General features: G+C 31.4%; 1 protein-coding gene across 7 annotated transcripts in view; it reads left to right on the top strand.

Annotated features, from left to right (window-relative positions):
* Nucleotides 1–12,966, top strand: part of LOC132953101 (potassium voltage-gated channel unc-103) — a 133,420-nt gene that overhangs the window by 66,325 nt on the left and 54,129 nt on the right. For 5 of the 7 annotated variants that reach the window (XM_061025672.1, XM_061025674.1, XM_061025669.1 and 2 more), the window contains 5 exons: nt 5,345–5,488; nt 5,788–5,962; nt 6,068–6,167; nt 11,740–11,860; nt 12,061–12,132. In XM_061025672.1, coding sequence (XP_060881655.1) covers nt 5,345–5,488; nt 5,788–5,962; nt 6,068–6,167; nt 11,740–11,860; nt 12,061–12,132 — 612 coding nt within the window. The remainder of the gene's footprint in view (nt 1–5,344; nt 5,489–5,787; nt 5,963–6,067; nt 6,168–11,739; nt 11,861–12,060; nt 12,133–12,966) is intronic. The other 2 variants (XM_061025670.1, XM_061025673.1) reach the window with 2 other exon arrangements.

Raw genomic sequence — 12,966 nt, 5'->3', positions numbered from 1 at the left:
CAGCAGTTTCTTCATTCTTGTACGGAGTAGGCCAGACATTTTTTTTTCGTTATATTTCTTCAACAACACGTGTTGTTCACTTCAACTTCTCGTTTTATGGATTTTAAGATTTCGTTCTGAATTTCTATAGTCGCAAAAAAACACCTTGGAATTATTATTGTTCTTAAGTACCTATATATTATATTGCGTTATATTTATGAAAAGCTCGGCGATATTGTACTCAATGTATTATTATATTGCCTATACTATAATTTTATACGGTATCAGGTATGTTGCGGGCTTACCTCAATAATATGTTATTAAGTTTAGGCTTTGATAGAAACATATTCCATAAATACCGGTAGTGATAATATTGTGCAGGATATGTATTTGTATATAGGTAGGTATGTACCTATTAAATTTACGTATACGTAAAAAAAAATTAAGCCGCTTAATGTTATTTAAGTCAGACATAAAAATGTCAGAAATAAATCGTTCTGTTTTAATATGCGACTGTGTTCTTCTAAAGGTGTCGAATAATATTACTTATATTATAATATACATTTTTGTCGATATGGAATCGAGAATGAAGACTCATTGAAATGTAGTGCCGCAGTGGTGTAACTGTAAGTCTGTAACATACAATAATAGTATCAATAAACTATAATTATGAAGTTATGATGTTGAAATAACATCATATAATAATATACGTACGGAGGTACGCGATAATATCACGGTTGTAAGTACTCTGAAAAATATATATCCGTAAAAACTGTGCGATACTGTGATTATTATCATTATTATTATTTGCGTCACGTATGTAAGTATAGTAAAGTAAAACGTTATGGCAAATTTTCATGTGTGAAAAAAATATATTTTACATTTTTATTTAATAAAATTGAATATTATTATATTTTTTTTTTCCATTGCACCCTAGAGGTCCAATAAAAATCTCTATTTCTGGGCCGACATTACAGTAACAGTTGTACAATAATGGAATATAATGCGTGCCCGTTTGTGTATAGGTGTATACGCGTATTGCTGCAGTTGAAAAAAAAAATGAAAATACTGCAAAGCGTGCGAACAATGACTGGGACGATGACAATCGTCGAGCGTTTCTCTTACGGGGTTATATTATGCGTTACGGTGCGCGGCGGCGGCGAGAGACAAAAGTTTTCAAGTCCGGACGGAACGAACCACGTCGGAAATTAAACGGGAAAGGACACGAAAAATGAAATAATCTCTTTCTGGCAGTGAATCGCGTTGTACGTTTCGCTATTGACGTACGTATTATCTACTGGCCGCGTGCGTAAAGACTCGGAACTACATATACACACACACACGCACACACACTTATAATACATATACAGAGTGTTTCAGCAAACACACTCATCCCCCGTCCCTAATGTGAATCTCTTCGAATTCTGGTTTTTGAAATTTTGAACTACCTGCTGGCTGATATATAAACTATACGGTACTTACTTAAAGAATATAATATTTTCAAATATTTAGATTGACCCACGGTGACCTGTGGTTCTGCATACACTTCTTTTTTCAAATGATAGTAACCACATTTTTGTTCAATTTAAAACTGTTAAGGGGATGATTTTTTTTGAAAATATTGATGCATAAAAATCGAAATTCAGACGAGCGATTTCCGAGTTATTAAACTCCAGCTACTATGAATAATATTATAGTCCATGATATTATTATGTTTCTATATGGAGACTATAAACTATGATTTTAAACTAACTATAGGTAATAATTATTGTAATTAATATTAGCTTATTACAATTTTATAATTTCCTGAAATATTATTTATTCATTGAGGACTATAATTATTATTAATGTCTTACTCAAAAATATTGATCATTCAAATTTTGATATAGATCAAATTTCATCAATTAACATTTTCCAAAATATCATCTGCGTAGACATGTACAGTAGGAAAGTATAGCTTGAAAGACACTCCTAAAAGGCAAAAAAGTATTAAAAAATATAGGGGCTTTCAGTGAATCAAAAAATTGCAATAAACGCTCTGATCAAGAATGAAAAGGGGATGAGCATGCGTTTGGATCACCCTGTATACATGTAATATATACATAGGTATATTATATTATATACGCGTTCATTGCGTTTCCACCTAACTCCAGGCTGCCACCATTTTGTGTGTCGCTCCCCTTCCACATCCCCCTCCACCGCCAACGACTACACCAACGAGGGTCTTAACAGACCTGCCGCTTACATACAATTCATATGGATATAAATACATATATATATATATTAATATGTATATAGTATATACAATATGTATACAGATATATCGTGGATAAAACACGAGCGCAATGCACAGCGTTTGCGAGTTTGTACATGATATTTTGTGCGGTGTGTGCGTGTTGCGGTAACCGATTATAAAATACGTTGAATAGGGCGCGCGTTATGCGTGAAAGGTAGGCGTTGTACATAGGTAGTCAAATATGTATGTGTGTGTGTGTACGGTATAGGTGTTGGCCTGTATTGGGAGGAGGGAGGGTTGGTAAAAAGCTAATATTTAACATCCCGCCGCGTCTAGATCATAATTATACGATATTAAATTTTGACCAATCATCCGTTGTACAATACGTATTATAATGTTTAGGTATAAGGTATATTTACAAGGTGATCCGTATAAGTGCCTATACATACTCATCGCTGTTACAAAATGTCTTAACTATTTTGAAAATATAGATATATTTGTTTTTAAATAATTTGAACTTTAAAGCCATTGATAACAACATTTTTTTTTAAATTATGTATTATTGTTATATCATATTGTTCTCTAAGTTCTTACTTTTTTGAATGATGAAATACAATTTTGTAGATTTCATAATATCCCGCGTCACATATTATTACTATTAGATTATTTATCCTAAAATATTATTCGGACTATTTCACGATAAGTACGTAAAAAATCAATTTTCAAACGAGTAGTAGATTAGTTATAAATACTTAGAGTTTTTGATGAGCGGCGAGTAAAGTGGCCCAAGAATAATTTAACAGCAAAATATTGGTGCACCACTCCGCTCAACAAAACTTCAAATTAATCAAATTACACTTATAATTATAATTAACTACTTATTCAAAATTCGATTTTTATGTATCGAAGTAGGAACTCCAAAAAATACAATTTTTTTGGAATTAAAAATCAAAATGCGTATTATGGAATAAATAAAAAAAAACTGGATAATAAGACATTGGCTAATAATTATAATCTGTAAAATACATTATTTTTTTTTTTCAAAAACGTTCGGTCTTGTGAAGACTTTAAATAATATTTTCAATAAAGTCAATACTTTTTGAAATAATTGGTGTAGACATATGGACCAGGATCACCTTGTATAATAACAGTGAGCCATTAACAGCTGACCCACATCAGCCGTTTGTAATATTATGTATTGGACACGACCACTCGAATAAATGACATATTGTGCATAATCGTCCAATTGCGATCTGTGGGTTACCTTTGGTACTTAATATTTACACGCCCGCTGTGTCCCATCCGTATTATAGGTTATTATAGTTATAATAATTACCCGTCTAACGAATAAATTGCACACTGTACAGGTGTACGTATCATAATATTATAATGCTGACGTATAATTTATAAGTCAGCGTTTTCGTGAGGAAAAAAATCAGTGGTGGTTTTAAATTGGGCGGGGGAGGGTGATTTCCCACTTGGCCCGTGTAAATACGTAATAACCCTAATAGAGTCTTATCATGAATGTCTTCAAACATTAAACATTTACGGCGTATAAAATATAAAAATTATTTCATATAATATTAATGTTTGGTATAAAACGTACATGGCACACATGGACGAAAAATAAGCGAAGCGTATATGCGTATGATGTATGCACAAAATATTGTAGCCTCCCTCCCCTTTGGGGCTTGTCAAGAATCACCCCAGGGAAAAAAAACGTTAAGTGTGTATGTCGACGCGAATAATAATAATATACGATGTGGAGTCAGCGGTCGAGTGGCTAAAAATAAACGGGGGTGAGATATGCAAATAAAACGGTAAAAAATAGGAAGCATTCCTATCGACCACTGAGCGCAGTAATTTAATCGGAAGATCGCGCTCGAACATACCTGCGGCCGACCACGAGATCACGCCAAACGGTATTATATTCTTTATTTTAATTCCAACTCCGTTTGACGTGTAAAACATAATATTTATAATGTTATATTGCTGGTGCGTTATTGTAAAACATTATATTATCGTAACATCAAGTTGAACACAAAGCGGCCGCCGCTAGACGTTATATATCTTATGAAAATAACCAGCTTTTTATATTCCCTCTCGACCGGAAATTTATTTTAAGCCAGTTAAAAAAAAAATAAGAAGAAAAGTTTACAAACGTACACAGATTTAACTTGTACCTACTTCAAAGATCATAAAAAAAACACAGCTTTTTGTGTTTTTTCTTTGCTCCGATGTTATATACGCATTCACGATTTAAGAACAAGTGACGAACAACTTGTTTTACGTACCATTTGTTTTGGCTTAAATCATCAAAACTCAAAAAACACATTTTTCAGCAATGTATATTAACCATTATATTGCTTAACGTCCGTTTTTAATATTCCCTGCACTATATTAAAAACGTATATGTTGTAATCTATTATACCTATTGATAGCTATGTTTTTAAAATCAAATTTTTTTTCATTACAATAGTGAAAAATGTTTGTTTTATTTAATTAGAACAAATGTGTTATAGACTTATTTTTGTCGTGTGGCAATACATTTACTTTCGATAGGTTATTTTGAATATATTTTTACACGTCCAATTTATGTAAAAACATTCAAACGGATATAATAAAATAGATCTACATAAAATCGAAAACTAAATAATTTCTCAATTATTATTACAAACAATAGATTTCAACTAGAACAATGGAATGGCATACATTCTTAACTGCTCGTAATTTCATTTACAAGAGCCAATATCTGTTAAACATTGGAAACGTCTGAATTTATCGTCGAAATAGAACTAAAGACCGTCGTGGTATTTTTGCCAAAATTCGATAAAACGATATTAGCAGTTATTAACATTAAAAACGGTTTTATTTTTATTGTTCTCGTTGGGCACGAGGTTGATGCACTACGGAAAGGTCGTATTGAAATTTATGATCGTGACCTTTAGAATTGTGCCAAGAGTTTATTGGCCAAAAACACCGTATAGACATATTATTATTATAATAATGTTAAAATTGCAATGCGTTTATCCCGTACATCTTATCATATTATGTAATATACTATATTGTAGGAATTGTGGCTTTGTAATTTGAGTGTGTAAAAAAATGTCCTCTTTTCTTTGGTTTCAGGATCAAAATTTCTGTGCAGCGAGGTCATTGCCCCCGTGAAGAGCGAAGTGGACGATATATGTCTGTACATCATCAACTTCGAAGACCTCACGTCTCCCCCATCGCCGGTCGAACAACCGGACCCGGCATCTAGACTGAGTAAATGTAATGATTATAAACGCAGTTCTGTAATACGATATGACGTATGCACGTTTGTGTGTGTATAATATGTGTGTTTTAGTGTGTTTTAAATAATAATACCTATTATGTTGCTGCAGATGACCGTTTTATATTACACAAGTGTTTGGTTGTTGTGTACCTAATTAGTAATTATGTATCATATGTAATTATGTAAATCATACTAAAATAATAATAATAACAATGTGATCCCGATCGCTTTTTTACCGATTATGTCAGCGGCGGATCGCGAAAAATCTAAATCCGATTTCGTATTATAATTTCAGTTGACAGGGCCAGACAGTCGTTCCGACAATCGTTGCGGATGAGCTCGTTTCGCGGTCGGAACGCTAGGCAGTCTGGTCGTCTAACGCCACTTCCGCACGAGGACGAGTACGACGAGGAGAGCAGTAGCACGCACCTAAAGACCCCATCCACGCCCAAAGCACCGGACTCGTTGAGGCAAGTAGAGTACACGTGACTTTTCTTATTACCATTGATATTACATGTATTATTATAATTTCTATGTGCGAATCCGAGACCTAAGGATTTTGTTTTTTTTTTCAGTTTGAAGACAGCGGTGGCCGATATCACATCGACGACCACGGCCAGAGTCGAGGACGAGACTACCAGCCCTCGGCCTCTATTCGTCCGACCCGAACCCCAAGTGCGTTTTGATCCACCTAATCATTATAATATTGTTACGTTGTTGGCCCTGTGCGTATATTAAATACTACCCAAGCTGGTTTACAACGATACGGGGATAATGTTATTTCTAAGACGATTAAGCGCTCGAAATTTCAACTAATTATCTTACTAATTTATCTTACGCACCTTACTTTTACTATTGATTATGCAATTTTAATATTGTGGGTATCTGCATATTATTTTTGTATTTAACGTGCTTTACAATGTCTTATATTATTATGTTTTTGTTTATTCGGAAAACGACTTTTAAACTGTCTAATAACACGCCTTGACTTAGAATAATGTGTACAAGTGTACTTACTGCAATAGTATACACTTTCACAAAAAAAAAAAAATGGTTAATATCTTCCGTCAATCAATATTATACGTTCAGAGAGTTCATTCAGTAGGTAATTACTCGATAATATTGTACAGACGTTTGTATAAACTATTATAAATTAACAAAGTTAATGAAACAATACTAAAACGATAACCAGAGTTTAATTTCTTAAAATATCAAATTCGATTATAATATAATACAATTAAAAATAACAAGATACATGAATATCAATTGCAATACCTACCTTAGAACAAAAATATATTTTTGTTTTTAAAACATTCCAAAATATTTAAATTTTTAATTATTTTATCTTATAATAAAGAAATAAAGCTTTTATACTATTTTAAAAATATTGATTCTGTTATTAATATAAAATAATACATATTTTTAACTTTTATAAATATTAATAAAGTCATATTATAATTGATTCAATTTTTAATTATCTAATTATTAAAACCTGGAGTAAGAATAAAAGTTTTTATTGGATGAAAACCATTGATTTTTGACTGAAATAATGTATATAATATATTTAAAATTTAAAAAATATATGATAATTTGGAATTTTAATTACATAATGAAGAAGTTCTAAGTTTGTTTTGCATATTATTATTCGAACTCATATATTAAAGTATTAAACTAAAGAATATTTTGTTGTATGTAAAGATACTGTTCAATAATATGAACAAATAAGTTATAATGAATCATTTTAAAAGGCTCGTTTATTATATACATAATAAATTGTCGTTTATGAGTGAACTCGATCAAAATCATTGATAAATATTTTTAAAAATATAATGTAAATGTATGTTGGTAGTAATGTTTTTTTCACAATTCGTAAAACATTTCATGATAAAATGCTCAAGTCGTCAAGTGTACAGTGTGGGGTTGTGTTTTTAAATACAATTTAAAAAAAAATAATTTCAGCAGGTATAATAATATATATTGTGTTGTGTACTTATTTAATCACTGCATTTATAATGTATATATGTTTAATAAAATAACGCGTATATACATATGTTAATGACTCGCTTTATGTATATTAGTATAAAAGGTTGGTATATAATATGATCCATTGTAAGGTTAAAATATTATTTCACTCGTAATTAAAAAAACAAAAAAATGAAATAATGTTTGAAAATTAATTTTGATGTTAGGTTCATACACATTTTTTAAGAGAATAAACTTCATTGTCAGGGTATATAAACTAATGACTTTTCAGTGCACAAAAAATGTGTATAAAGTAAAGCGTTTATAAACTGCACACACATATACACGCTAAACAAGATTAATGTATTCATTGGAGATTCTAAGGAGATTCGGGAAAGCTCATACAAAATTGTAAATATGTTTACATTCACGCACGAGCTTACATCACCGTTTCCTTTTTTCTAATCATTTTAACGAGTCCATTTTGAGAACGGGGTAGAATTCGCGTATATACTTCGTGCCGAAAGTTGTTCGTATGATGAAATCCACATTGTTAGGGTATTTGAAATAGTGCCGTCTGGTGGTATAAAATACATAAAATGGCTTTAATTTTAACGCTACGCCACACTAGTGAACTAGCTGTAAATGTGCCACAAGGGTTTCTCTTTTCGTCTACTGTTATATTATATGCGTTGTATTTTTCTCTTATATAATAATTTCCTATTGTTCGATCGACCACTAAGTCGTAAAACAATTCCGTCATAAAGATTGGGCAGAGGATTTGTGGAGAGAGACGCAAAACCCCTGTAAATCCCTTATACGCGTCTCTATAAAACCCACGTAGGCGATATATATATATTTATATACGTTTTTACTCGATGACAAAAAAAAGAAAAAGAAAAAGAAGAACAGGTCGTGAAAACGATGTATATATGACATAACTCATAATCAGCTCTACAGTGACCCGGTGATCACACATTTATATTCAGAAAAATAACACAAAAGATTCAAAATACTGCCAAGTCTTGACTATTAGGTGTCAAATATTAAAATAAAACATATGATAAAACGCAAATAATTCAGACGAATAAAAATATATCAAATAATATATTATTTTTATGTGAGAAACGTGTTCGTGCTCAAACACACATTCAGTCATATTGTCATAAAAAAGACACTTATTGTACTTTAAATATAAATTTAATGTCAGCAGATTGCACATTTTTTACTTCACCTTTATCGGCAAATCTTCAGACTTAAATATATGGATATAGACATGTTGTATAAAATATTATATAAAAAATAATGCAAATAACACAAACTAAGGTATGTTAGAATATTTAACATTTTTTTTTTTTCATAAAATAATAATATCAATATTATGTAGACTATGTTATATTGTAAATTATAGACTATTGATAGATATCTATAACAAAAATGTTTTTACAATTTTTAAAGTTTTAAGATCGACCTGACGTTAGGCTTAGATCTAAATTAATATTATTTATGAGAAGGGGGTGGGGTAGTAAAACCGTCCATACAACATATATGAAACGCATTTAAGGCATTCAAAATAATATATTGATGGTTATATTCATGGAGTAAGCTGATAACACTATGATATGGCTCTTGAAAGGGGTAATTCAATACGTAGTTTGGAAAGATGAAAGCGTGCCTAAAATATTTTGTTCTGGGTTGTTTGATTCGGATAATGCCATGTACCTAGTGGATTTTCTGATTTCGGTTGGCTTTGTATGATACATATTATAGTGACACAGTGTTTTGAAGAAAACGTACCTAGTAAAAGTCATAAAATGTAATATTTCTTACTAGAATAAAAAACAAAAAAAAAGTGGCCATCAATAAAGCTAAAGTAATTATATTTGTACAACTATTTCATGGCAGAGGAGTGAACTGGAGAGAACGGGTATCCCGAATTTGACTGCAGTACATAAAAATCTCGCATAATCGTTGAACGCAGTCGAATTTTATTGTCGGCGTCTGAAATCGTAAAGGTGAAATAAAAATACCAATGTTCGAATAAAACGAACCGATTTATAACATTTATACTGACCGACAACGTTTGGCTTGGAGATTGAACGATTTTAAACATTATATTATGTATTGTGTGCACACACTCTACTTTTCAATTAGAATTGTCCGTTTAAGCCTCGAAAAGAATAAGAAAAATTTGCAGCCTATCGTCACGTTTTAAACTCGTTTACAAAGTATTATAGGAAGTAAAAATACCTAATCTATATTAATAAAAATCAATTTTTGTTTGTTTGTGTGTATGTGTATGTTAGCGATCTATAGCCGAGTCTATAATCACTGCCAAGTCACTCATAGTTCTAAAATGTATTACATATATTACCTGTATACTCTAGGATGTGAACCTCAAAGCAAAATTTGAACATTTTTTCACTTTAGAGAAAGCCCTAGGGATTTGTTGGCTTAAGAAAAACGAATATTTTTTTTGTTTGTTTAGGGTTACCAAACTTCGTGCACATGTTTAGGACAGGGTAAATCACCATCATTATTTAATTTGTCACGGGATACGCCGTACAGGATCAGCTTACTAGTATTATTATAATATAATATGGATACAATTAAAAAGTGATTTATCAAAAAATAATTGAAAATAAAACCCATTATAACCTATTATAATTACTAACTATTCCTCTACGAATCAATCAACGTGACGGTTAAGTCAGATATGTGAATATTCTCCCAGTCAATTGAAAATTAAATGTTCATCATCTTTGAGCACCCAAATATAACACGAGCGGTATGCATCACGAACTACGTCTTGTGTTCCGTGTAAATCATTGTTCCCTCATTAAATCAAATACACCCTGCGTTAGTATAAGTAGGTAGTTTATGGTCACTTAAGAGCAAAAAACATTACTAATATGCAGCAGTCTGTTGGTGTACAAGTACAACATAATATTATTAATATTATTATACCTACTTTTATTTTTGATTACGTTGTGTTTTTTTTTTTGTGAATAAATGTTTAAAGTGCGTAATTCACAAGTGATGAGGATAACATTCGTTGTACCGTAACTTATAGGTATAATTATACATAATATATGAGATATTTTGTGTTTTACGAAAACAAAATATTATGCTGTACCTACAACTTAATCTAACAATGTAAATTTCAAGGAAACTTTTCAAGCGCTTAAATATATCACGTTGTATAACGATAATATAATAAAGCTGCACCTTACGCACAGACAGCGCCCCGCGGTCTACGGTTGACTCGCAGGTCACAAAGTATCGCGGGGGGGGGGGGGGGGTTAGCGTGGACTGGAATAATATTGTGCAATATGGAAAGACCATTATCTCTCCCTGGCCCGACCCCCATAAAAAAGTCTCCATACCGCGGGACATCTTGCGGTTTGTACAGCATAAAACGACATGTGCGCCACGTATATTTTGCAAAAATAAGTACTGAAATTTGGCTTGCAAAGGAGGAGCCCCACGCCGGTCGTTTTAAAAAATAATAATATCACAATACCAACATACTTATACCTACCTATATTATACAATATATTTAATATTATAGCTGCAACCCGATTGAGTACAGCTTACCTTTTTCACAACCTCATTGCAGAGCACAGATGCAATCAAACTATAGAAATTCCCAAAAAATAATACCGAAATATGACACGATTGAGCACAGAAATATGTGTGACGTTACAGTATTTATTATTTTTTTATATATAAAAGTAAACCATTATAAGTTTAAATTATGCTTAAAAAAAATTTTTCCTGTATATTTCAAAATATCGCAAAACAATGTCAGAAATGTTTAGTATACAGCACATATTATGTACAGTGTAATGACTGACAGTTGTATTTAAGTTACTGTATACTATATATTCTATAGGCTAACAAAGAAAAAATCCAATTTGACATTAGCGTCTTAGTTAATTGTGTATCTCTAACAAAAACATAATATAATATATTAATATGTGTATTGTGGAGATAACAATAATTAGTAATACAATTATACGGTATATAAATAACCGTACAACGTTGTACGATATGAGAGTATTATTTTTATTTTCTCTCAAATGGGGCAGTTAAAAAAAAATTGACTGTGCTCAATCGGGTGTCGCTGCCACATAATAATAATATGTACGCATTGTAATTTATATAACATTTCAAAATATACGATGTGTGTGTGTGTGTGTGTGTGTGTGTGTGTGTGTGTGTGTGTGGGTGTGCGCGTGTCGGTGTGTTTATGGATATGCGTGTGTATGTGCATTCATTTTAGATCAGTCAACCCCACAGGACACCCGATCACCCTTCGCCGCCGCGAACGCCCAACAAATCTCCGGACCGAAATCCATCGTTTGGCGGCAGTCCACCCGCACGATCCAACACCGATTCTGTATGTAAGTACGTCATAATATTACAATAATGTGCATCAACAGCTCGTACGAGAACTGTTGTACATACTATTTTGTGGTTCAGTGCGTTGATTTTTTTTTTTTTGTTTTTTGACTCTGTCCTGTTTCTATGTATTTTCTATCTTGTGTGTCTATTGCGTTTAACTACCATTTGTGTTCATCCTTCGCATGGTTTGCTGCTATAGTGGCGTCGCGCGTTGAAAAGGACCAATTGCAAAGACCGAAACGACCACACACTATCGATATCATTACCGAAGGTATATAACAACGATGATGACAATAATAATAGTAAAAACCGAATCATATTACCCAAGACTTGATATTATATTATATATATAAAAATAAAAATACCAACAACAACGTTGTTAATATTACATAATTATAATATAGCAGATAGTTAAACTATAAGCGTAGTGTACTTATTATTTAGTTTTAGCGTAGGTATAATAATACATTATGAATTTACCATAGTTGAACTCGATCGCAAATAGTACCGGTATAATATTATTTGATTGGTTTTTTGTAAACGCATTTATCACTGATTTAATATAATTTTGGCTGGGTTTTACGCATATAATAAATACAAAAAAAAAACGTTTTTGCTTTATTACAGTGGAACTTCAGTAGATAATACTAATAATAAAAAAATATATAATATCTGGCTCTCACATTAATAATTTAGAGTAGAAAAAAGTTAAATACCAAATACATTTTGTTTGATAAATTGTACTAGTTTTAAATAATAAGTTTACATTTTACTATATGGAACTTTATTTGTTACAAACTTTTTGATGAACACATTTTAATTTATCAAATACTCCAGTAATGTTTTAATTTTAAATTATTATTATTAGTCTGTTAGTGGTAGTTCATAATGATTTTTTTTTTGGAAATGTTATTATTTAAAAATGTATACTTCCAATAATCGTTTATATTTTTCTCTATTCAAATATTTGATACGGAAATTCCATTGTAACGACCTAACTATACTTAATAATTGTTATTGAGATGTAGAATTCGTAATAATATGGCTGATTACACATCACACAAACTGTAGAATAATAATATATAATTTATAAGTATTGTATTAA

Source organism: Metopolophium dirhodum, chromosome 9 (assembly GCF_019925205.1).
Source record: "Metopolophium dirhodum isolate CAU chromosome 9, ASM1992520v1, whole genome shotgun sequence".
Classification (NCBI taxonomy): Eukaryota; Metazoa; Arthropoda; class Insecta; order Hemiptera; family Aphididae; genus Metopolophium; species Metopolophium dirhodum.
Note: the sequence above shows the minus strand (reverse complement) of the source record. Positions and strands in the feature narration are given on the sequence as shown.